The 26,672-nt window shown below is 45.3% G+C and overlaps 1 protein-coding gene across 1 annotated transcript in view; it reads right to left on the bottom strand.

Annotated features, from left to right (window-relative positions):
* Positions 1 to 26,064, bottom strand: part of WLS (Wnt ligand secretion mediator) — a 38,453-nt gene extending 12,389 nt beyond the window's left edge. The window contains exons 1-2 of the mRNA XM_053392102.1: positions 25,938 to 26,064; positions 12,142 to 12,414 (exon numbers count right to left, since the gene is read on the bottom strand). Of these exons, the coding sequence (XP_053248077.1) occupies positions 12,142 to 12,414; positions 25,938 to 26,043 (379 nt within the window). The 5' untranslated portion in view covers positions 26,044 to 26,064. The remainder of the gene's footprint in view (positions 1 to 12,141; positions 12,415 to 25,937) is intronic.
* Between the last annotated feature and the right edge of the window lie 608 nt (positions 26,065 to 26,672).

The following is a 26,672-nucleotide window of genomic DNA, read 5'->3' as shown; positions in this document are numbered from 1 at the left end:
GGTCTATACATTGGCCTAGATTCTTACAACAATGTAAGCTTCCTGGGACCATGTGGGACTCCCAGGGGAGGCTGCAGCCTCTGTGCTCCTTCCCTGGTCCTGTGGTCTCTGCCACACTCAGCAAAGCCAAGGTTTCACTTGGCGTGCTGTTCGAACCTGGGCTTGCTGTTGAGCTGCAAAGTGGTCTACAAGCTTGTCTGGGCCCTGTAAAGCCATAGTTTGGCTTCTCAAGTCATGCAAACCAAGTAATAAATCCTCAGGCTCTTAGAAACATTTCATTTGTTGTTGTTTAGTCATGTCCAACTCTTCGTGGCCCCACGGACCAGAGCACACCAGGCACTCCTGTCTTCCACTGCCTCCCAAAGTTTGGTCAAACTCATGTTGGTAGCTCTGAGAACACTGTCCATCTCTATATTTTGGGGCGGGGGGAGCCATGACTCTTAGAAGTGGAATGAGTTTGTTTTAAATGTATGGTGTGGATGTGGTCAAAATGTTCTGGTGACAGAATTAGAAACCCAATCAAGCGACTTTGGCACTCCATAATTCTGAGCTGCTAGCAGGGACAAAATTCCTTCCTCCCTGCTACCCCCAAAGCAGGAGGGAACATACATCCTTGGGAATTCCTTCTGAGCTCTTTAATGCAGATTCTATCCTAGCTACCCCCATTCTTCAGATTTCTACAGGAATCCTAGATGGCACATGTTTACAAACACCTGCGCCTGGCTTAAATTACAGCCAGCCGACTACAACCTTCGCTGTCATTCTTATACAAGGCCACAAATACCACTTGGATTTGGCATAAATATAATCCATCTGCAAGCTCAACCTTGTTACATATATTGCCAAGAGACACTCGACATGCAAGAAGCTGCAGCCGATTAAGACTTCTAGTCCCAAGCAGAAGACAATTGTTCCTCATGCTTCACAAATGCATCTTTCCAGCCTGCAGTTGAGAAAGAAATGTCTTTGAAGCTCTGCCGGCCTAGACATCTGTTACCGGTTTCAAAGTTATAATTTATTGGGATTACGTGGAGGGACGCTCATCTAGCGTGCTGGGAACGGGTGTGGAAGTGCTTTGTGGTTCAGACCATCTATTTATACAGCGCTTGGAGGTGGTTCTCTTCTGCATGGGAGCAATGACATTTTTTTCAGGGCTTTTTGGTTCGCTCCCTCCACCAAAAAACAACAACCAAAACCTTCTAGATTATCTACAACCTGCACATTCCAGATTTAAAATGAGAATCTTAATGTCGAAGATCACTACATGAGTAATAGCTGAATACATTAAGTTTACTCCGATCTCTTAGCATGGCAAGATATAAGGGACAACTCTAAATATAGGCCACACATACAGCATATATTTATTATTATTATTTGTAAATCTTAATAGAGGACAGTACTGGCAGTAGAGCTGCAAGTTTTGCTGTTGTTTGGGCAAAAAGATCCTCAACACAAAACAAGACCTCCTCCTTGTGGGCAGAGATTATTTGTCCACCCTAGTCTTTGCTCAGTAACTAGATTACTGCAACACGCCCTACCCGGGACAGCCCTTGGAGGTTTAAAACGCAGCAGCCAAATTACTTACATAGCCCCCATTTTAGAACAGCGCCATTGGTTGCCAGTTCATTTCTGAGGCCAGTTCAGAAATGGCCTCTTAAAACCTTAAGTGGTCCCCAATATCTCAAAGACTGTACCAATCCTCTCTGGTGTGAAGACACGCAGAGGAGGTCTTAACAGAAGTTCATGAGGCATCACCCTGCGAGAGGGCAACCCCTAAGTTGCAGAATTCACTTCCTGTAGAGGCACATCTGACTGCATTTTGACTGTAGCTCTATAACTTTGCCTTTGACATCTGATACATAGGTGTCTGTGTGTGTGTGTGTGTACCCCCACTCTATTCTTCTGGTGGAAAATTCTTTTAACTGATTTTAATCCTGTATTGTTGAGACCTTCTGGTGTAGGACTGAGAAGAAATCAAATGAATAAATAAGTTAATGCCACTGGTTTAGAGCAGGATACTGTTTCTAAAATGGCAAGCACTAAGACAGAGGTAGGCAACCTAAGGCCTGTGGACCGGATGTGGCCCAACCGCCTTCTCAATCCGGCCCACGGGCGGTCTGGGAATCAGCGTGTTTTTACATGAGTAGAATGTGTCCTTTTATTTAAAATATATCTCTGGGTTATTTGTGGGGAAGAGGAATTCGTTCATTCCCCCCCCCCATATAGTCCGGCCCCCACAAGGTCTGAGGGACAGTGGACCGGCCCACAGCTGAAAAAGGTTGCTGACCCCTGCACTAAGACTTAAAACAGCTTGGCACACTCCTGCTTCCCCCTCTCCTGGAAAAGCTCTTCCTTAACTCCATGGTGCTGAAAAGTCCTCCAATGGAAGCTCCTCATCTCCTACCAATGTGAAGCTGTCCTTTGGCACATTCTTCAGCCTCAGTCCTCACGAGGAGGGAGAAAGGGTGGCTGTAGGGTGTTTAAGAGGCAACAACAGCTTGCTGGTGGGTACTGTGGATCTTGTTGTCTGCTATACCTTCTCAGTTCAGCAACTCAAAAGTAAAACTGTTACAGTACGTGTATTACAAAACTTTTACCTCAGAACCACTCATGTGTGATCAGACAGCTTTAAATGCTGGAACATCTAACTGCACTACACTTGCCTGTGAAACAAGAGTAAAGACCAGCATTGCCTTTTTATACTAGACACTCATAAACATCCTTGATACATTTTCTGACACTCGCCCTTTTAAAAAAATATATACGTATACAAAGTCTTGCCTCTGAATTCAACTTAACATTTCACAAAGCTTTCCTCCCTTTGCAGGTAAAGATGTAGTTTCAAACACTTCTCGTTCCCTTTCTAGCTTTACACATTCAAACATCTTTTGTTCACACCACATAGATCTAAAAATAGAGATGCCAAACAATGACAGGACTTGCAGCTAGTACATACTAATCACATCATTTGGAAGTAGGAGAGCGCCAGGCCATTTCTGGACCCCAAATCATTCTGCTCACCACAGAGAGTGATCAGTCTCCCTACCAACTTCAAAGCTGCACAGGCGGAAAGTTTTGAGTGGGGATACCTGCCACCTCACCACCTCCACAATCAGGAGAAAGGCCAAGAGCTGTTTGGCAGCCACACAGCCAAGGCCTCTGGGCTGCTTTGGCCATGCAGAGCATAAAACACTACCCTTCCTCGGTGTCTTTACTGTTCTGAAACAGGAAAAGCAGGTAGGATATGACTGCAGTTCCCTGAAGGTGCACCACACTCCTTCAGGCACCCATGTCCAACTCTCCTCAGCTCCTTTCTCTGTTAAAAGGAAGCATGCAGCACAGAAGTGGCTTGGCATCTACAATTTCTTTAGCTTGGCCAGCAATAGACTCCCCAGTCATTTTGCTGCATGTGAAGAGAATCCACATGACATAATATATCAAATAAAGTATTTTTCAAGGGAAAAAGTGTCCCACCAGATCATGGATCATGCAGTGTTGACATCCGACCAGTGAGACATTGTTCATGTTACCGTGTATCAGACTGGCAGCACCATCATTTAAGTACATGGATGATAACTAAAGCTAGTAAATGGTTTAGGATACCTACTGTATATACAAACTTAAGTCCTGCACAGGGGGAGATGGAGGAACATGAGGCCATTTCCACCTTCCACTAGCAGCTTTGGAGTGGCCCAATTACAGAAGCGGAGATGAAAGCACCCTTGTTTGAAAGGATATATAATCCATGATGATATTCTGTAACTGGACGTAAGCAAATGCCTGTACAGTGATACCTCGGGTTAAGTACTTAATTCGTTCCGGAGGTCTGTTCTTAACCTGAAACTGTTCTTAACCTGAAGCACCACTTTAGCTAATGGGGCCTCCTGCTGCCGCACCGCGATTTCTGTTCTCATCCTGAAGCAAAGTTCTTAACCCGAGGTACTATTTCTGGGTTAGCGGAGTCTGTAACCTGAAGCATACGTAACCTGAAGTGTATGTAACCCGAAGTACCACTGTATGTGTTTTGCTTGCTGAAGATGGTAGAGGAACAGGGGCACATTCAATAGGATGGTGGAGAATACTCTCCAGTTCTCATTGAACATGGAAGTGGTGGGATATCAGATACAGCCCAATTTATTCAGTGCTAGATGGTGCAATATTGTGCACCATAGGCTTGGGGTGGCACAGCCCAATAACAGAGCAAATGTTTTGCAAGCAGAAAGAGCCAGTGTGGTGTAGTGGTTAAGAGTGGTAGATTTGTCTCCGCTCCTCCACATGCAGCTGCTGGGTGATCTTGGGCTAGTCACACTTCTCTGAAGTCTCTCAGCCCCACTCACCTCACAGAGTGTTTGTTGTGGCGGAGGAAGGGAAAGGAGAATGTTAGCCGCTTTGAGACTCCTTCGGGTGGTGATAAAGCGGGATATCAAATCCAAACTCCTCCTCCTCTGACAAATCCAGTTAAAGGTTCAAGAGCAAGTGATGAGAGAAACAAATGTGTGAGATATTGGGAAAGCCACTGATAGATTAGTCAGTTGTACAACACAATACAACAAAGCTTTATCTGTTTGTCTTGCTAAGGGTCCTTCCTTTCCCTTGGTCAAACTTTTAGTGACCTCTTCTTAGTTTGTTGCGGCTACTGCATTGTAGAAGCACCCCCTCAACTATTTTGTCAGGCGAGAGAGATGGGTTGACCTCACTGAAGCTGGGTACAGAAAGAACTTTGTAACTTTAATAACCAGTGCTCGAGTTTGCCCGTTTCCTTGTTCTTTTCTCACTGCCTCACTTTTTCCTTTTGTGTCGTGTCCTTTGTAGATTGCAAGACTGTAAACAGCACCAGTCTTGCTAATCAAGGATTATTATTTTTTGCAAGCCACTCTGGGAGGTCTTCTTGGCCTGAAGAGCAGGGTAAATGCAGCCAGATGGGGATAACTATTCCCAGGCAGCATAGTAGAAAGTCTGTTTGGGACTGTGTGTTCTCCCTCCCAAAACGTGTGCATCGCCTCTCATTGTCAAACTTGGGGAACAGCCCATAATAGGAGCACATTAGCAGGACATTAACAGCAGGGAACTAGTTTACCTTGCAGTTGATCTAACCAAACTGCTAGTCTAAAAGCAACAGCACCCAAAGCGTGGCAGGTGTTATTTCACAGAAGGTACAAGGCGAAGAGAAAAATGAAGCAGAAGGCCTTTTTCAATGGTTCTGGTGTTGCTCACCCATGAAAAAAAACCCACCATCAATCAGCAGAGAAGGTGGCTAATGCCCCTTACACTTAGGATTAAGGATATTCAGCTCCACCCTTCTGCCCTCCTGCTGTTTATTTGCAAAGTTTCAAATGCACATATATACACAGACACATATCCACCTAAAGACCAATTCTGAATCAATGCAACCCTACTCTTCAAGTTTCCTTCGATACATCAACCTACCCAATCTCCATCCCCAGGTGCAGGGTACAAGGCCACAACGAAAAGGAAAATACCACTGCTGCTTAAAAGCTAATTTTTGTTTTGGTCACACTTGTGAAGGCTCATCAGTGTTTGGGACACCTCCCATCCCAATGGAAAAGCTGAAGGAAGGGTTTACGTGCCCCAGACATGTGACACTTGCTAGTTGCACAGGAACACTGCCAGTTCCCCAGGCTGATTCCTGGCTCATGGAAGCGGCAAGGTGGTATCTGGGTTGTGCCAAAGTCCATGAGAGAATTACAGCAGAAGCTGTTTGGAAATAACCAGGGAAACAGCGAGGGACAGAGGGATGAAGTGCTTAATGGGGAGGTGGAGAGAGCTGGAGCTCTGACTCGTTGAGAGGAATAAGATTGCTTACGAAACACTGGAGTGGCCTTCCTTGTTTCAGAATGAGCCTTTTGTGCCAGGCCCCAAACAGGGATCTCTTCTGGCTAGAGAACGAGAGAGCCTCTCTTTCTCTCGCCTGTGTTCCACCCCTTCCGATTCAAGGTCCCATCTAGTCAAATGTCAGGTTGCTGAATACAAACATTCCCCTTTCAGAAATGCCTCCATTGCCTGGGTGACTAAGCCCTTTCAACAGCTGTGTTATTACTGGAAGATGGTCAATGTTATTCACACAGAGCACTTGTTTCATACGCCTTGTGAGAAAGGAGGCTTTGCTGCTGCAATAGAACAGGACTGGAGATCAGTTTGGAGATTTTTGATCGATCTCTCTCTCTTTTAAAATCACTATCAAGTTGCACAAATCGTTTGACATATTTCACTAGTTAAAAGCATTTGAGAGAGCTGGTAGCCACTTCCAAGAGGATACCAAGCGATTTCTTCCACCTGTTTGGCAAAGAGCATTAGCCTACTCTAAAACAAAAAGGTTATCTGTTTTCAGGTTCTGCCTAGAAAGGAATATGAGTTATTATAATGGCATAGGAATTGATTGTTGCCCATTTTTGTACACTTTCTGGCAGGCAAAACAACACTTCAAAATCATTGGAAATTTGGAGGTTGCTATTAAAGTAGCAATCAATTATAGTCATTTAGGATTAACCAATTGGATATTGATGCTGCTTTAGCAGTTGAGGTGCCATATTTGAAATGCATATTCTGTGCAGACTTGGGCAACTTGTGGCCCTTCAGAAGTTATTGGCCTGCAACTCCCATCAACCTCAGCAAAATGGTCAATGGGAAGGGATTTCAGAGCTGCAGTCTAGCATCATCTGCAGGGCTATGGGTTCCCCATCCCCAATTAGTATATACAACCGCCGCTGGGACTCTTGCTGTTTAATTCCAGAACAGGGATAGTAATCAATATAAGCAACTCATGCCCTTTCAAGAGCAGGGGGTTGGACTAAATGGCCCTTGGGGTCCCTCTTCCTAATCTACAATTCTATGATCAAGGTAGAGGAGAGAGTGAGGAAGAGAAGATTCAGAGGTACATGTGACCAGAGGAAAATACAAAAGAGCGACATGGCGGATTTAGGGGACCGCAACCTGTTCACCCGTACTAGGCACCAAGTCGAGAGGGTGTCGCAACAATGACTTAGAATGGAAGGCAAGAGGCAATTAATTTTGGCACAGCACAGGGCGCCGCTGAAATCTGAAAGCCCTAAAGTCTGCTACTGGTGTGCATGCCTGTATGAAGAAGAAGAAGAGTTTGGAATTGATATCCCGCTTTATCACTACCCGAAGGAGTCTCAAAGCAGCTAACATTCTCCTTTCCCTTCCTCCCCCACAACAAACACTCTGTGAGTGGGGCTGAGAGACTTCAGAGAAGTGTGACTAGCCCAAGGTCACCCAGCAGCTGCATGTGGAGGAGCGGAGTCGTGAACCTGGTTACGAGTCTACCGCTCTCAACCACTACACCACACTGGCTCTCTGTGTGGTGGGTTTGGGGCTTTATGTGAGAAAGACTTGGGGTAAGGTGATGATCTCAAGTTAAGGCAGGTGTAGGAAGGTGTGACCCTACAGATGCTGTTGGATTCCATGTCCCATCAGCAACCAGCCCTGTTAGTAGAGCATGAGACTCTTAATCTCAGTGTTGTGGGTTCGAATCCCCCACTGGGCAAAAGTTTCCTGTACTGCACAGGTTTGCACTAGACAATCATTATACCTGTGGTCCTATGCAATCCTATGATTCTATGATACAATGGCCAGGAACAATAGGAGTTCAGTTTAACCACATTGGGAGGGTCATAGATTCCCCAGCTCTGCACTAAGTTCACCATCAATCCTCCCCTCTCTTGATCAATATTCTTAGGGAAATGGGAGTGGCCCTGCCTACTGCCTGTCCATGTGAGTGCCAAGCTATTTCTCGTGAGGGAGTGTGGTTGGGGGGGGAAAGGTTTTCTCACTTTTGAACGAGGACCAAGACCAGAAGCTGCTGACTCCCATACACCTCAAACAATCACAAATACACAACAGCCCCCAAACAATAGATTGTCTTGTCACAATCTGTCACTTCCACAAGAGCAGCTTATCCCCACATTTAAATACTAGCCATTAATTTGTTCACAGCAATTGTTGCAATAAACAGCATAAATATTTAGTCAGTGGAAGAACCTAATTTCCATAAGCATGCAAAACAAACATATCCCTCAGAAAGAAAAGCACAGCATCCTTCAAGGGCACCAATGTCAGCCTCCAAGATGTTTCAGTTACAGCATCATAATCAATCTGCATTATCTTGAAGTTAAAATGAAACCACTACAAAGATCTATTCAAGGCATCCTGCCAAGACTGGGGTTTTATTCCACTGCCAGAAAATCTTTTGCTCGTTAAATGATGAATTTGTAAGGACTCAACAATGCTAGTGCCTGGTTCCCGGGTTTCTGTGCACAGTAAACAAAGAAACAGTAATTAAACTGTGGTAAAACGGTGGCTTTTAAGGCACCAATCATCTTCATTTGGTGGTTCAAGCAGCCGAGGGATACTGGTTGAAAGAAGTGACTGGACTGAGTCACACAATGAGTCACTGCAGCCATTTTTATTCCTCCGGTGTCCCCCCAATCCAAGCATTCTATATATGCCTGTACACACCCTCTCTGAATCCGAATGTCAAACACCAAAATAACTCTGCCCACCAGGAAACAATTGGAAGCAAAGAATTGCTGCAGACATCTTGGGCCTAGCTTTCTGGACTGCATATTGGGACTGCCCTGCCTCTCCTGAGAGGGAGAAAAGGATGGGTGTTCAAAAGAAGTCAAAAGCCAAGTCAGTAAATTCCTATTGGGGCAACATGGAGACACCAGAGAGCAAAAAATGTTTGCAGACCATTACAGGTATCCCAGTGAGTTCAAAGAAGGCATCCTGTGGTTGCCGTAGCCCTTCTTGTGGCATGTAAAACAAGGAGCCGCTGAATTAGTTATGAAACTCATGAGCACAATTTTCAGTGCAGAGCAGCAAAAGTGTTCAAAGGTAGAATTTGAAGGAGCCAGCACTTCAGACCATATAGGCAAAGCATGAGTGGCTGGGGAAACGAAGCCAGATGGGCGGAGTATAAATAATACAATTGTTGTTGTTGTTGTTGTTGTTGTCGTCGTCATCTGTGCGATGGAGCACATGTCTGCACAGCTAAGTTAAAATGGCTTAACCAACACAGCTGCCCCATATTGAGCACATCCAGGACCTGTGAGGAGCCAATATTTTACATAGCACTCATTTTCTAATCGCAGCCCACAAAGCCAGTCAGTCTCGCTCGCCAGTTACAGATGGCAGAGCTGAGGCCGAGACACACTGGCATACCCAAGGCCAATCGGCAAAGCTCATTACAGAGCTGAGATGTGAACGACAGAGGTGGGTATGTGCGTGCGCACAGAAAGAACGGGAACAATTCCAGATCAGAGCTGAGACCTCTTCTGTCTACGCACTGCGCTTACAGTCCTCCATGTCTCCAGTAGCTTTACTCTCTCAACCTTTCAGCGTTGGGAAGCTCTGAAAGAAGAGCCAACATGTGCACAGACCCCACTTCTCCTGCACAATATGTGGAGGTCAGGGAAATGAAGGCGGACAATGACGTTGGGGAGGAACCAGCGCCAGAGAAGATCCCATTCTCCCCTCCATACGTTCTTGGAGTGGTGCAAATGTATGAAGGGGGGCTCCAAAGCTTTTAAAAATGCCGTGCTACGCCAGTTCCGGTGATCTCAGAAAGGTCTCTGCTCTTACATGGACAAGTGTTTGAAGTGGGGAAAGAAAGGAAAGGAAAGGAAAGGAAAGGAAGGAAAGGAACCAACTGCTGTTAACACATTCACTTGTATTACACTCAAAGGGACACTTTGACAAATTGATGCCCAAAGCAGCTCACTGGGTAAGGCTTTAGGCAGGTCAGCCTCTCACAGCCTCATTCTATATCACGGGGCTTCTGAGATAACAACCTGATAGCCTCATGTGTGCTGCCTCTTGGAGGAAGAGCAGGATACAAAATAAAGTGTCACCTGCCCACTGATGAGGAACAACAGGGGCAATGGTTGCAGGTTTCAGTGGCTCGAGGTGAAATAGCTGGTGATGGCTTTATACAGTTAAAGGCATGACCAAGTATCACCCAATGTCAATACAGTAGTTTAGTAGGGGTTGGGAAAAGGGGAGCATTTGGAAGAATGAATTCTATAGAAATCAGGAAATCTGCTAGAGTGAATTCTGACCTGGACTCAGGCCAGTCTGTATACTCCTCCTCCGTCTAGAAATGGCAAAGCCAGGGCAGAGCTACAGTCACTCAAATTAGAGCAGGAAAACCAAGCCAAGAATGATCTCACAATGACTTTCACCTTCACGCTTCTCCTTGATTACAGGAGAAAACTACACTTGTATTATTTTTTTCTTGGTCACCAAGACAGAAAAGAAAAAGCTATTTGGGGCTGGTGAGGTCAGATCAATGTGAATAAGCTCTCCCTCCCCCCGCCCCCCAACATTAGCAGCCAACTCCAATCCAGCGATTTAAAAAAAGGGAGGAAAGACATCAATCATCCTAAGACTCTATCTCCTTTGCTTCCACACATTTCTTGCCAATGCAGAAAGGAAATCTCTCAGGATCGCTGTGCTTGTCAAACTGAATGAAGTCTTTACAAACTGAGTGGAAACGCTGCTCGTGGAATTATAACGCGACTGGAATGTGTGGTTCTAGCAACTTTCCACATGTTATGCACAATGCTTAGAACTAAAATAGGCCAGCCTTAAGATCTGCTACACCGCCACTTATATATTAAGGAAAATATAAACTCATTGCTGCAAGTCACAAAAGTGGCATGACAATCTACTATACGGTGTTGTCACATATGCCAGGACAACAGTTCAAAACCACGCAATTAACACATCTATCATGACAACTTCCACAAGCACAGACTTCACAGTAATTTTCACAACAGCGTATTATAATGCAATCATATTAAACATGTGTGCCATGGCACATTCCTGATTTCATAGGAAGCAGCCTGACCCCAACCACGTTGCTGGATTAAATTGTGTTTTTAAACAATCCCATCATACAATGATAAGTGGCACAACATCTGAAGGGAGCAGGCTCTTCTGCTTGATTTTGCCCTTGAAGAATCACTGTCGTGGTGGTGAACCCATGCCTCTCTGGATGTCACTCAACTCCAGCTCTCATCATTAGCATGGCTAGTGATCAGGAATTGTGACAGCTGTAGCTCAGCAACAACTGAAGGGCCACAGGCTCCCCATCCCACTTACTGCTTCAAAGGGAAAGAGGAGGAGGACTTTGATCTCTTCATACTGCTACCCATAAACTTGCATGAGCATATTCTCGAGAGGAGATGAGCTCTCCCCTTGTCCACTGCAGGACTTTTTAAAAGGGAAATTGAGAACCGGCCAGTGGTACATGATTGTAATCTGCGTGCCTCGTGTGTGTGAATACAATACTTTCTTGCTTGGAGTCACATTCCATGACATTTAGAAGACAACACAGATTTTCCAGTTCTGAGGATTTTCTCATACCCTTAACACCACTACCACAGAAGTGTGCTATCATCAAGCTTCACGCAAGACATGTCATGAACTCCCAAGAGCAGCTGCAGAGCCTGTGAAAAGTGTTCTTGGTAAGGGAAGGAGAAACTAATTTACTTTCACGTTGTTCTCAGTCACTTTTTACATCACCCAACATAATACAACATAATACATAATACAACTTTTGCATCACTTGAATTTCTGAACTGCTTAAATCTTTTCGGGGGGGGGGGCACGAATCACAAACCAATGTTGTTTTCTGAGGTATTTTAAAGGAAAATAGGCAAAAACAACACTGCCAACATGGGTTGCCATACATCCAGATTTTCCAGGACATTTCACCAATTTCCACACAGACACTGCTTCTGACTACAATATTCCAGGTATGTCCGGGAAATTCTGGATATATGGCAACCTTATCTTTTCAGAACCGTCTTTCCCCCTCACTGGAACTAACCTATTTTGAGTCTGGCTGCCCATTAAAATAAGCCCTGGTTCACTGCAATCCACAGGTCAGAAGGAAGCCCATGTGGAAATGGGTGAGTGAAGTTGTCCTAGATAACCTTCTCTCTTGCCTTAATACAAGGAGAAGAGGACAGGGCTTCGTTCTCCTTTACCACTTTCTTTTAAAACACACACAACATACCCACTCAGTCCAACTTACATCAATACTCTTTTTCAGGTTACTACATTAACTATGTAAACACAATTCTTCCAGGTACTTACTAATTTGGTTGTCAATCTTAAAAGCAATGTCCATGTGCAAAATGTAGACCATAAACTGGAACCAGGGGCTCATCTCCCTGTGGGGGAGCGGCATGTGAATTGAAAACACAATATCATTGGCTTCGATTTGCCTGCTCATCGCTTCATCAAAGTCTCTGATTTTTTCACACTGGTCAGGTCCCCAGGGCATAAGCCATTTGCTCCTGTGGTGGTTCTTCCGGACATCTATGCACTTTATTGCCACATAGGGCACAGCTGCAGTGGGACCTGGAGCTGAGGAGGAGAAGGGGGGAAAAGAAACACGAAAGAACAGTTTATAAAATGTATTACTAAATAGTGGCCAGCAGCATCTGAAGCAGAAAATTTAGTTACTCAATCTGATGTGAACACCTGCAGCAGATCTAGAGGCATGAAAGGTGAGGATGCAATTATGTGCCAGAGGAATGAAGACAATATTGAACCCCATTCTTGTTTTCCCTCTCCTTAAATTATGATGCATGTGGCCCTCCAGGCCCCTATCTGGCCCTCACAACTTGCCCCAGCCCACACTTCTTACTGGCTCTGCTTTGCTCCTCAAGTGTTTTTGCCTGGCTGGAATGCCTTCTTGAACTGTGATGTCTCTTGCCTGAGGTGGGGGCATGTTGAAACCAGCCTGCTGTACAAAGGCAAGATTTACACCCATTACTCTGCCCATTTTTGCCTCTGGCCCCTTCTCAGATGAGTGTGGCCCTTGGGCTCAAAGGTTCCCACCCCTGCCTTAAATCAAGATAGCAAAGCAAAACACACACACACACACACACACACACACACACACACGAGCAATACTGCGTCACTTAAACACTGCCATTTTGGTTGTTTTGTTTGGATGGTGCCAGTTCCAAGGAGAACAATGGTCTAGAGCAGGGTCTTTCCAAATTTGGGTCTCCAGCTGTTTTTGGACTACAATTCCCATCACTCCCGACCACTTGTCCTACTAGCCAGGGATGACGGGAGTTGTAGTCCAAAAACAGCTGGAGACCCAAGCTTGGGAAATCCTGACCTAGACAGAGATGGAACATGGGAATGCAGGAAACTGCCTTATAGCAAATCAGACCACTGGTTCATCTAGATCTGTATTGTCTACACTGATAACACCTCTCAAGAGAATCTTTCCTAGCCCTACCTTGAGATTCCAAAGACTAGCCTGGGACCTTCTGCATGCAAAGCATGTGCCCTTCCATTGCTGTAGCTTGTGTCCCAGCTATGTGGTATAGGCTGCAGCTGGAAAGCAGCACTCCTAGCTACTGGGTGATGGCACTAACAGTACTTCTTCTGGGAGAATGCAACCCCATCAAGAATAGTCAACTGGTCAATTTACCAAACTTAGCAATTGCTCACTCACAAAGCTTCTGTAGTCTTGCCAGGATTCAGCTTCAATTTACTAGTCCTCGTCCAGCCCTTCATCTACTCCACAAATCAGTCCGTGAATTGCATGGTCTCACCAGGTTCAGATGTTATAGAGAAGTAAGTGCCATCAGTGAACTGGTGACACCTTGCTCCAAAGCACCTAATGCCACTCCCAACGGAGTCTGACACATATGCAAAAGATCCATTCAGTCACATGTAACAGCTTTAAGTGGGTTTTAAAAAGAATTTGGGACAATATGGGACCCTGAGGCCACTCTGCAAATGGCCCTGAAGGTAGGAACAGAACCACTGAAGGACAATGCCAACAAATTCCATCTGACAGAGCTGGTCTAGGAGGATATGGTGGTTGATAGTATCAAAAGCTACTAAGAGAAAAAGTGGCAGCGTTGCAACTCCTCCTGCCCCAATAAAGACCATCCATCAGATCAACCAAGGCCAATTCCGTCCCAAAACCAGTTCTGAAGCCAGAGTCAAGTTAGTCAACAAAACCTGCATCTTCCAACAATGTCTGTAGTTGTGCTGCCACAGTACTCTTTCAGTCACCTTGACCAAGGAAAGAATATTGGCATTTTATTGTAGTTTTATATAGGCAATGACTGTTTTGTGCTGGGGTTGCGTTCCTGACCCCCATGCACATTGGTGGAGCATGCATAATCCCACCCCCTTTTCCAGCCACATCTGGGTTATGGCAATATGCACGTGAAAGGGCACACGTTCTCGGAACGCATGCAAAACGGGAGTTGCCTGTATTTCGTAATCTGCTCTGATTCGGTGAAGAATGGAATGGAATAATATAAATAAAACAGGGTGCAGCAGAAGGGGAGAAACAACTCCTCCATGGGAAAAGGAACGGGAAATCAACAAAAATAAGAGAAAAATTGAAACTGTGTTATGACTGTATATGTTAAAAATGTTGTATTTTGGAATTCATGCACGGAGTAGCCAGCATCAATGCTTAAACAGCTCCATATCCTAAACCAATTCAATGGGTAGATCACTGTCGGTTTATTTATAGTGGGAGTAGATCGCAGTCTCTAGGCCATGCCATGCTCCCAATAGGCCATGGTGAAAGAATGGCCATGAAAAGAAACTCAAAATACTGCTGAATCTATGCCAGTAATAGACCTTTCAGGGTGGGATTAGAGGGATTCTGCTACAGTTGTGTACAGAAGATAGCTGCATAGCTCTCAAAAAGTCGGCGGCAGTGAATGGCTCCACACATCCTGCCTTTTGTTTTGCCCCATGGAGCACATACTTGTATCAGTAACTCTGGTCAATTAGCTGGTCATATGAGCTTCCTAATCCTGCGCATCAAGCAATGACTTGCTCCAATGAACCAGACCAGAGCATATTCTTGTGCTTCTGGCCCACCAGAGAGAGGGCTATTCCCTTTTGATGCTGGATCACATAAAATTCTTTCCAAAGCAGGATGTGCAAACCACTGAGCAGCTGGTGCTTCATTGGATCAGATATGCTGTAATACAGACACGTTTCCATGGTCAAGGGTCCATCGATTTTGGCTCGGCTCTGTAGTCAGCCCTTATTAGTGGCTCCCACCGATCCTTACCGCCTAACAAGCCTCTGGCATGCAGGGGACTCGGGGAAGAGGCCAGGATCCTGTGTCATGCAGAGCTGCTCAGCAGACAGTAGAGGGAAGAGGCCAAAACCCCAGAGGGCAGCGCAATGTGTGAGACCTCCCCAGAGTCATCTGCAATTGGGATAAGACTCCAGGGAGGGAATCCGCCACTGAGCATGCTGGCAACCACAGATTTGTGGACACCTGTACAAGGTTGCTGCCTTTTTTTAAAAAAAAACACACTACATTTTATTTTGTTCATAAAGATCAATGGCAGGCAGGGAAAGGATAAGCAAAGTCTCCCAGTATTTAAGCCACAAGCCCATAGGTCATTCAACTACTTCAGAAGCAAAGGAAGTCTGCAGACTGTTAGCCGACCATTCCTAAAGCCACACACATGGCATTGCAGATTATGCTAAATGTCACAAGCAAATTAAACCATAGCACAAGAGTATTCTGGTAAGGTTCCTATTACTGCGTGTATGAATCTCCAGGCTTAATTTTTAATATGCTGGAATGGGGGATTAAAAGCACACACCCCCCTGCACTTTCCCCAAAAATCATCCTCTCAGGCTGGGGGGCGGGGGAGAGAATGCCCAGTAATTGCTTTTTAAAGAACAAAGGACTAGAAAAGTGAAACAAAACCAGATTCCAGTCCTCACCCGCCTCTTCTCTCAGCCCATTCGTCCGTCCCCTGCAATGAAATCAGTCCTTTAAAGCACTGGTTTGATTATTTGTAATGAGTTTCCTTACGTTCCTGCTTTCCTTGCTATATGTCCAACTGCAGCAAATACCTAGCATACAACCACAATGCAAAAAATGTTGTGTAAAGAAATGTCTGTGTCCTGCTTGGCACAAAACCGGAGCACAGCACTCTCTTCTCCCGAGCTTTGTTCCACATCATGCTTTGCAATCCCGTTCACCGACTCTGCTGCCATTCCAAAGACATCCACCAACACCACCTTCTGGCTCAACACTTCTTTCCTATTGTACGGCGCTGGAGCCAGCTCTGTCATACATGCCAAATGGTGCTGATGCTTATCTACTGTACCACCCCCAACAAGTCAAGAAAATATGCAAGTTACCTCTTCTTCACAACTGTTTAACTTTACTTGGAAAGGCACTATGGGCCAGAGGTTTCCAACCTTTTTGAGTCCACGGCTCCCTTGACCAACTACATTCTTTCTGCAGCACCCCATGCGACTCAGGAGCCCAGTTATGTCACTCCTTTCCTGCAGAGCTGGCAGAGTCTCACCCTTTTTCGAACAACCTTCCTTGTGGAGTGTTCCCTCAGCCTCCTCCCCTCTCCCCTCTCCTTGGGAGTCCTCAGCGCAGCAGCCACAGCTTAGCTGCCCCCCTACCCCCAAAGAGAGGTGCCTCCTCACACAGCCCCACAGTGGCCTGGGAAGCCCCCTGGCCAGCCCCAGAGGCACCATTCACCTGAGGAGTAGCCAGGACTGCTGCAACAAACAGCAGTGCAAGCCTTTGGGAGGCAGAGATGCAAGAGGACATCAGAGGACGGAGGGAAGGAAAGAGGGACAGAGGCCAGTGTTGCCCAGGCACCCCTATCATTCAAGGCACCCCAGGGTGCCACGGCCCACCGGTTGAAAACCACTGCTATTGGCCACAAGTTTAAAACAGTGTTAAAGTTATGGCAGGGTATCTAAAGTCCTGCTGAGTTCATGGGTAAGAAGGAGGGGAGGCAGGAGGAGGGTTTTTTGTTTTTTTGTTGTTTTTTTGCAGAACAGCATTTGTTTAATTGAGAACTGTCTACTTCAAATACAAAGACCTCACAGAGTTTTTTATCTGAAGAGCTGTGTCTGGAATGTCTGGCTCTTCTCAAAGAGTACTGGTTGAATTCAAGCCATTCATGCAGAATGGTGGCTGTAATGTTCCCCTTTAGATGTTGGGGGATTTGTTGGCCAATACAAAAAATAAAAATAAAAGCAAAGTGGGTGGAACAAAAGACCTCGGGGGCGAAAAAAAGAGTCTGTTGAAGTTTGGACCAGATGTCCTTTAAAACACAGCACGATGACAGATAAAATCTGGGTGACAGTCAACTTGAGCATCTAACTCAAAGAGATGCTCTGTTTAGTTCAACCTAGTTTCTGGCATTTTATATGTTTGGCACTATTAGTTGAACAAAACATAACATTTACTGAAGTATTTGATTTGTTTACAAAATTATTAACTTGGGTACTTTTGTAAATAAATACTTAAGAACAAAAACTTACAAGTGAGAAGCTACAATGTCAGAGAGCACTAAACAATACAGCCTCTCCAGTTCAATTATATTCCCATCCATTCTGTTCAGCAGTTAGCAAACAAGTATTCATCCCATGTGCTCCCACCCCACCCCCTCCACTTGGGAAGGAAAGAGAAGCATAGCTACCCCTTTTCCTCAAGCAGGTCCTCTGACCTGGGGTCTGCCTTTCCTCGCTGGAATTATCAATCTGAATTGAATAGCTTGTGTTTCCAGAAGAAAGTGCTATAATTTCTAGAGGGATAGCAGTGCTAGTGTGTGGCATCTTAAAGACTAATAAATGTTACTATGGCACAAGCTTTTCCAGACTACAGATATGGTGATGGGGAAGAGGAAGTTGGAAGCCTGGGGTCAGAGGGAAAGTACAGATAGTGACAACTCAATCAGAAGCAGAATGCATGCAAAGTAACCACAGTGATTGCTTTATCACCTATCAACTTACCATGCTAATTAACATCTGTAGAGGAAAGGGAGGCCATTGTCCCTACTGAGACCTGAGAGGAGTTGAACTTATATCACTGGTTTATGAATACTGCCATTTCTCATATGGGATTTGTGTCCACTGACACAATTGCTTAGGGATTGGCCTGATGGACCTACGCAGAATGCAGAAGGGCACTGTATGCAGATGATGGCATACATGGAAGATGAGCAAGGGGGAATAAAACGCTGACATTATTAGCTCCTATAATGGTATTGACAGAGAAAATGTGGGGACAAATTTGCAACCTGGATTTTGCACGGTCTCATTATTGTGCTGATGTGCAGCTGGAAAGATGATTTAGGTCAAAGGTTTTCAACCTTTTTGAGTCCATGGCTCCCTTGACCAACTACATTCTTTCTGTGGCACCCCTGTGGGGTTCAGGAGCCCAGTCATGTCACCCCTTTCCTGCAGAGCTGGCAGCCTCTCACCCATTTTTGAACATCCTCCCTTGTGGAGTGCTCCCTCAGATTCACGCAGCTGCTGGGTGACCTTGGGCTAGTCACCCTTCTTTGAAGTCTCTCAGCCCCGCTCACCTCACAGAGTGTTTGTTGCGGGGGAGGAAGGGAAAGGAGAATGTTAGCCGCTTTGAGACTCCTTCGGGTAGTGATAAAGTGGGATATCAAATCCAAACTCTTCTTCTTCTCCTTGGGAGTCCTCTGGGCAGCCGTTGCTGCCACCCCAGGTCTCTGAGCTTCCCCCACCCCAAAAAGGTGCCTCCTCACACAGCCCCACAGGGGCCTGGGACTTGTCTGTCCATTCCCAACAGCAAGGGCTGGCAGACTGACTGGCTAGGCTTCCTTGCCTGCTTGCTTGCTTTCTTTGAGGCCACCTCAGCTCCTGGCAACCAGCACTCCCTGGCCAGCCCCAGAGGAGCCATTCGCCTGCAGAGCTTGTAGCCAGGGCTGCGCACAAGCTTTTGGGAGGCAGAAACACAAGAGGGCATCAGAGGAGGGAGGGAAGAGGGGCAGAGGCCAGCGTTGCCCACGACACCCCTGACCATCATTCAAGGCACCCCAGGGTGGTACGGCACACCAGTTGAAAACCACTGGTTTAGGTTACGGAGCTGTTTGTTAAGCAAGTATAAGCCTACAACCCAAGGCCTGAGAGAGGAAAGTATAATTCTACAAATCTGGTTTTAGATCTATGATACATTGGGGTAGTTTTAGTTGAGAGCAGTAGCTGGCAACAAGTGGTATCCTGCCACCTTATCTTCTGGGTCTGTCTTATAGGAGGCTATTCATGGACATCAAATTCACCCTTGTTAGTCTTCGTTAGATGGGTATTGTACTATCAGATGTGCCCGGTGTCAAGTTGTGAGTCTATTTGATGGGTCAGAACAAATGTGGTTTTATTGCAGGGTTTGGCTATTCTACACAATAGGCTGCCCACGTTGTACACTTTCTGGAGAAGGAACCCAGGGTTTTGGTCCTAAAAGTACTTCTTTGTTACTGACCATTTTTGGTCAGTAACACTCTGGTGATGATGGTACCCACAAAGTCATAACAAGTGTTTGCTAGCAGCTCGCCAGAGACACAGTCTGAATGTTTGTAGACATGTGCAACAAAATTCTTCTTCCCCCTAATAATGGCATTTATCATGTGCTTTCCTGAAATGGAAGTTAGAAGGGCTCCAAATTAAACACACACATGCCCTGGCATGCAAAAATGCATTTACGGTACTGCAGACAGTTGTTCCACTGCACTAACTCTAACACTTTAGCCCCCTCAACCAATCTTTGCTGCAGTGATTCCTGGTCCGCAGTCCACAGCTCTTGAAGGAAGCTTTCCTTGAGAAAGCTGTGCTAAGAACAGCAGCTTCTCAACTGCTTTCCAAATCTATGTTTTTATGAGGTCTGACTGGGAGTGAAGTGTTTGGCATTCCACACCTACTCCCAACAGCATTATGCAGACAGTTTACAATGAGCTATATGTGATTCAGACCCTACTCCACCCTAGTTTCGTCTTTAAATGTGGGTTGTGATAGCAAGGGGAGGGTACAGTTTTTGCGACCAGAAGTCCATAGCCTCCCAAAATGGAAGCTCAGGAAGATTCCTCTGACTAGGCCCCTTGAACCTTTGCTAGAGTCCCACCACATACCTGCAGCCAATTTCTTGGTTTTACCTCAAGACACCTTTCTGGAAACTTTCAATCATTGGGGGGGGGGGAATGTTTGCTCTAATAGTGAAACACAAACCGCTATGGCCTGTGTAAGTACTGTTTAATCTAAATACACCACAGGCTCCCAGAACAACATTTAAAATGTATCTGCAGCTGGAATTTTGCCCTTCTTTTATTTTTTACAGCTCCTTTCTGCGTTTCAGATTATTTACCGATCTTTGTTTCACACCCCAATGGATCGTTCAGAAAAATCTGAATCGCAGGGTGTCCACACTGATTAAAACTTGAAGCCTAGTGACCTCGTGTGATGTTAACTACTCCCATGCTCCAAGAGCTCTCTGCTTTTCTCTTCAATTACCCCCTTCTGTGCAGAGCTATCGCTACCAAATGAGCGCATACAATGGGCTTCTGCTTCATTACACTAACCAACAGGAGGGCAGGAATAAACAAGCTAATTTATCATCCTCAACTCTCACATCCCTAGCCTACATCGCAAATCTGTTTCTGTGGAAAGAATTAAAAAAAAAACCCCACTGACTCGCAACTTGCTCAGCTCATAGCACTTTACAACCAAGTCAGACTTTTAGACACTCTTCCCTTTGGGTAGTTTTTGCATTGTTTGGCTACACTTCTACACATCCTTACATGTGAGACTGTCCCACTGAAATCAGAAGACCTTGCTTCCCAGTGAAGAGGTTTAGGATTGTGCTTATGTATGTTGTGTTTTTCGTGAGTGCGACTTAATCGGTATAAGGTACACTGAACTTAAGGGAGAGTGGCCTACTTACTTTTTACTGGATTCAGCAATAGGATTTTTTCTGCTGCCCCTCTCTCCCAATTCTCAACCAGTGCTGCCATAGTTCAGTTATTTCCCCTGTTTGTGCCTTTCCTATAAAAGTATCAAAAGGCAACAATTTTCTACACCCTTTTCTCCTAGAACATGCTGCCCCCAACCAGAAGCACAAGGCAAGGTTGTTTCTCCAGAGAAATCATTATGACCAAGTTGATTTTGAAAATTTTCCAAAGAAGCACTGTTGACCATGAATGATGTCATAAATTGTTGTTGCTGCTGCTAAGAATTACATTTGTATACTGCCCTTCATCTGTAGAACTCAGGGCCGTTCACAAAATAACAAGAATAAAAACAACAACAAACCAATAATCTCCCCTCCCACAACACATTTAAAAGGGCATTAGATGTCAATCAGCCAAAGGCCTGGTTGAAAAGGAACAGTTTTTGCCTGGCACCTAAAGGTGTACAATGAAGGTGTCGAACAAATCTCCATGAGGAGAGCATTAAGTCGGATTAGATAGCAAGTTTACTACTATATACTTCTTGAAGCAGCCAATGACTACAGCAGTTTGAATTCTGTAGCATGTATATTTTCACTGTGACCCTCCAAGCCAATTCAACACACACACACACACACACACACACACGGGAAACATTTGCTAATTGCAGCATCGCATACCTGGGCCTCGTCCAAGCCCTCCTTTTGTCGATTTTTACTCTGGATAAAAACACATTTCCTGCTCCTTCAGCCAGACTATTAAATCTCTCACAACACAAGTCTAAATAGCAGTGATGACCCAACATTATTCACAGCAGAGGCGAGAGCACAGCTCTGAGAGGAAAAACAGTGTCTTTCAAGCTGAAACATTTCAATTCTACAGTGCCTAATCCGCAGGTAACTACTGGTACCTCATAAAACAGTTTATTTAGACTAGCCTGTCCCCCCTAGACATAACTCTGCATCTACCACATACATGCCTGAAGGAATACTAAAGTATCCTTGGTATGTGCACAGAGCCTTTTCATCTCAAGGGAAGCATTCCTAGCTTACAGAAAGAGTTTGAATTTTAGCTTCAGGCAAAACAGAAGCCTTCTTTGCTGGAGGAGAAACCATCTCCCTTCCCAAACACGCCAAGATCCTTAAAGCAGGGGGAAATCTTCATTTTTAAAATGAGATTAGGGTTTCTGACACTATCATAGCACTTTTAGTCTTGTTTTATCTTCTCAACCACTCCCATGATAAGAGGTTAAGCTACAAAAGAGCGACTTTGTGATGGGCTTTTAATCAGGATCTTCTATATACCAAACCCATCAGACTCCCAAATCAGATTCACTAACAGCTTCAGAAGGTGAGGGGGGTTATTGAGAAAGAAACCAGCAGTAACATTTTACTTTGGTGTCTAGTAATAGCTCTGACAATCCTTCTTAGTATCTGGAGAGAACTACAGCGGAGTGTTGTATCACATAAAACTAAGCAAAGACACTATTATAGCTATAAAGCCATTTACTGTAAGTTTATGCCATTACAAGAGATAAAGGCAAGGCAATGCAGTTTTGGTAGGATCTAAAGTATTCCCCCTCAAGTCCTTATTATCTATTCTTCACCACTCTTAAAAACAAACAGATTTGTGCCAAGTAGTTTCATTTTCCAGTGCATTTTCCCATTCAGCTGCAATTAACAGATATTCACTGAAGAAGGGAGTAGACATGACCTTTCTTGTCTATTTCCTATCTCAAGAATCTATGCTAAGACTGCAGGCTGAATATTTCCAAACAGAAGGGCCCCCATGCAGCATTCATACCCGGAGTACAGCATGTACCTATTCAGCAGAGCAGCCCTAGCCACAGATGTGGCAAGGGATCCCAGTGTTTAAAACTGCATGACGGAATAAAATAAGCAAAACTAATCTTGAATAAAGGCCATCTGATATAGGGTCATCCATGAAGCACAGAACTTGTTAAGTGTTGACCAAAGTAAACACCACCTTGTTAACTTCTAGGGACTTTCTTTTAAGGATCAAAGAACAAGCCAGTCCCACCTCAGCCAAGAGTTCACCCTTGGCCATGAGAATTATAGAATTGTAGAATGGGAAGGGACCCTGAGGATCATCCAGTCCAACCCCGAAATACAGGAATATGCAGCTGTTCCATATGGGGAATCGAACCTGCAACCTTGGCATTCTCAACACCATGCTGTAACCAGATGAGCTATCTAGGATTTTGTCACAAACATGGATCTTCTATGGGAGATCGCCAACACACTATAAACCACTACCAGTTGATTGAAAAAATGACCCTTGGAGTTGATGAATGGAAATTACTATTAGGGGACTGAATGTAAGTGCAAGGTTACCACTACAAATTCATTAAGCCGCAATCTTAAGTATCCTCACATAGTCTGGGATCAGGAATCACACTCCTCATTGAACTAACCATATTTTGTTGGATTCGGAATGTACAAACTCCCATCCCTCCTTATATACCCTCTGTAAAGCAAAACTTCCAAGTTTGCAAAACGACCGTTTACCATGATGTCCAAACCAGTAACTTGTGGTTTGAAACCTCCCTGAACACAAGCATTACTCAGTAGTAAAACAACAACAACAGCCCCAAACCTCCAACATAACAGTGCGCAGAATTTAATCTGGAAATTTATTATTCAAAAGTCTTCCACAGTCTTGTATTTGAATTGGAAGCTATACTTCTGAAGGATGTATTCATGGCTCAAACATACTGAACCAGAAAACCTTAGTTACGTAATGGCATACAACAGCAAAATCATGTAGCCGCTATTCTACAATTTGATCTAAAGCAGGCATGGCCAAACTTGGTCCTCCAGCTGTTTTGGGACTACAACTCCCATCATCCCTAGCTAACAGGACCAGTGGTCAGGGATGATGGGAACTGTAGTCCCAAAACAGCTGGAGGGCCAAGTCTGGCCATGATCTAAAGCAATCTGTGGCCCTCCAGATGTTACTTGACTATAACTCCCATCACCCCTGGCTATTGACCATGGTTGTTGGGACATATGGGCGTTCAACATCTGGAGTCCAGCAACTTCTGGAGGACCGCAGGTCTCTTACCCTCATCTAAATGTTCTATCATGGTGCCTTAAAATATTTTCCAGGCTTTCAGAACTTGAAGGTGGAAGGCATTTTAAGCAAGCACTGTGCATTAGGACACACTAAATCAACTTTCAAAAATAAAAATATAACCCCAGCACATGATGTGGTTAAGATGAGGTGGGATAACCAACTGGCATGATCCTCGAAATAAAAACCTCTGTGAAGTTTGTTGCAACATTCCTCAGATTTGCCTGTAACAACCCATTAGTGGTGTCTTGCAGACTCGCATTGGGGAAAGCCTTCATGCTATGAGATGAACCTTAAAACTGAGAATTAAAACAAAGGATTTGGGGTATGCTTGCTCCAGAGCCAGAACAATTAAAGGTTACGTCACTGCTTAAGAAACTGCCTGGAGCAAGAGTTTTCAGAGTGCTGAGCACACTCCAAGGAGAGCAAGATTTTAAGTACGGTAGTCTCTCTCCCTCTAAGCATTTGCTCCACTAACATTTCCCATAAAGGTCACTCCATATTCATTTTTCTTAAGACATAAGCAGATTTGCCCGGAAAGGGGTTTTTTTCTTCTGCATCTTAAGACAGATACAGTGTGTGCAGGTAACAAGCAATCTGGATTGTGCTTCTTAATTTAAAACAAAAAACAAAAGAAAAACAAGCAAGCCCTAAACAGAATTATTTATTTGCGAAGCAAAGCAAGGGCACTGGGTTACTAGACTATTCACCATATCATTTCCCTGTACCATGCGACAGATGTCAGAATAAAGGTGCAAGTTTGGGGGCACCGATAGATAATAAAAAATAGTGAGTACCTGTCTGAGCTAGAAACAAGGATTAGCACCCAGGCCAGGGATCTGAAAAGAAAAAGCCCTCAAATAGAATGCAACATGCTTTCCACTTTTGTTTGCCATTTCATGCCCCCAAGTTGTTTTTAACACAGCTTGTTGAATTAAGCATTTCCTCAGTTCCTACCATTTAGTTATCTGTAAACGTAGGAATTTCGACTTGGGAGAGCAGCAACCCCATAAGTTTCAGACAGTCAAAGACAACAGAGGGACGATTTTGGGGGGAATCCCTGGCTGAAGCCAATCTTCCTATATGCCAGAAATGGGAGGGTTACGAGGGAGACAGTTGAACTGTGCATCCATGCAGCACAACTTTTACTTCGCCCGGAAGGAGGGCGCGAGGAGGGTGGGAAACAAAAAAAAACCTTTTGTCCACCCAATATGTTTAAAGAAATGTGCGCCTCCCCCCCCCCCGGCAAGATCTCAGGTAAGTGGTTGAGTTGCCTCCATCGAGACAGGAGCAAAGAATCGAAGGGAGTGTGTGCAAATAATAATAATAACCCTTCACCCTCCGTGTTTGTGTGTGGGGGGGTGTCACTTCCTTCTTCTCCCGAGGGAGCGTCCTTACCCCCCTTACAGCCTTCAATCCAAACTTAGAGACTGCCTAAGCAAATGTAAGCCTGGCTCGAGAAAGAAAGAAACACAAGAGAAAGGCAGATCCCCGTCAAGGAGGCACAATGCGCAAACATTCCTTTCGTGGGCTCGAGCAGCTCCTCTTCTCATTGCAATTGAAAGAGATTAGCTCTCTCCCTGCAGCCCAGTCGGAGAGGAAGGGGAAGGGAGGGAGATCGTCGGGACGAGGCAGAAGTAATAGGGAATATCAACTTCGCGTTTCACACAATCTCCCCCCCCCCCTCCGCCGGCTTTCTTGAAGAAACCAAGTCGCCATGCTTAAAAGGTTTCGCCTTTCCACTCGCTTCCTTGGAGCAGATCCTGCAAGCGAGGCCGAAACACACACACCCCGAACAAACTTTTTTCTGCCCCGAGCCTGTGCGCGCGCCCCTCCCTCCCTCCTTCCTTCCCTCCCTTCTTTCTCCTTCCTTTGCAGCCACTCGAGTGCAGGGGGCACAAAGAGGCCCGTGGCGCGGTGTTTTCTTAACTACAATAGCCGGGCTAATTAGATCACAGAAGCAAAGTCTCGAAAACAGGGAAGAGAGAAGCCAGAGAGAGAAAGAGAGAGCGAGAGAAAGGCGAAGGAAAAGAAGGATAAAGTTTGCCCCTGCGACGCACTTACCGATCAGACCTCCCACCAGAAAGGCGATGATTTGGAAAATCAGCAAGATCACGCCAACAATGCACAGCTTCTTAGTGCTCATGTTCTCGATAATTGCCCCTGCCATTTTTTGCAGCTTGCTCCCTTTGCACAAAAGTTAAGGCTGTCAGGGATGGGGAGGGAGAGCGGCGGCCGCCTCGGCACTGATTGCCCGGGCAAGTCCGGATCCGAATCCCGCTCTGCCGGGAGCTGTGATTGTGGCCGGCGCTCGGCTGCATGTGGCTGCTTTAAAGGAGCAGGAAAGCGGATCACATGATACCCACCTCCCTCCGTCGCCGCCTCCTCCTCCCGCCTTCCTCTGCTATTCAGCAGCAATTGGTGTCAAGTCTCGCAGAGCGGTGGGGGGCAAGGCAGAGGATGGGGGCTTGGAATTAACAAGTAGAAATAGGACCAGGCGGATTCCCCCAACTCCAGAAAGGGTTCTCTGGGTCTCTCCCGGGGCCTAGCCCGGCGAGAACAAAAAGCCCCCAGAAAGTTCACCAGACTTGGGGATGGATGTTAAGGAAGGATAACACGAAGATGCTATTAAGATGTGTCCTTTAAAAACGATTTTATCACAGATTCAGCGGGGGGCGAGGAGAAAACTTTGCTCTTTCTGTTTCAGAATTAGCTACCCCTCCGTTTTGTGTGGTTGGTGACTTCTGTCTTACCTCCGAAGCTGGTTGAAAGGCAGAAAAACCACAACCCTGTCATATT

This window comes from Podarcis raffonei, chromosome 6, assembly GCF_027172205.1.
Source record: "Podarcis raffonei isolate rPodRaf1 chromosome 6, rPodRaf1.pri, whole genome shotgun sequence".
Lineage (NCBI taxonomy): Eukaryota > Metazoa > Chordata > Lepidosauria > Squamata > Lacertidae > Podarcis > Podarcis raffonei.
The sequence above is the reverse complement of the archived record's forward strand: the minus strand, read 5'-3'. Positions and strand labels throughout refer to the sequence as shown.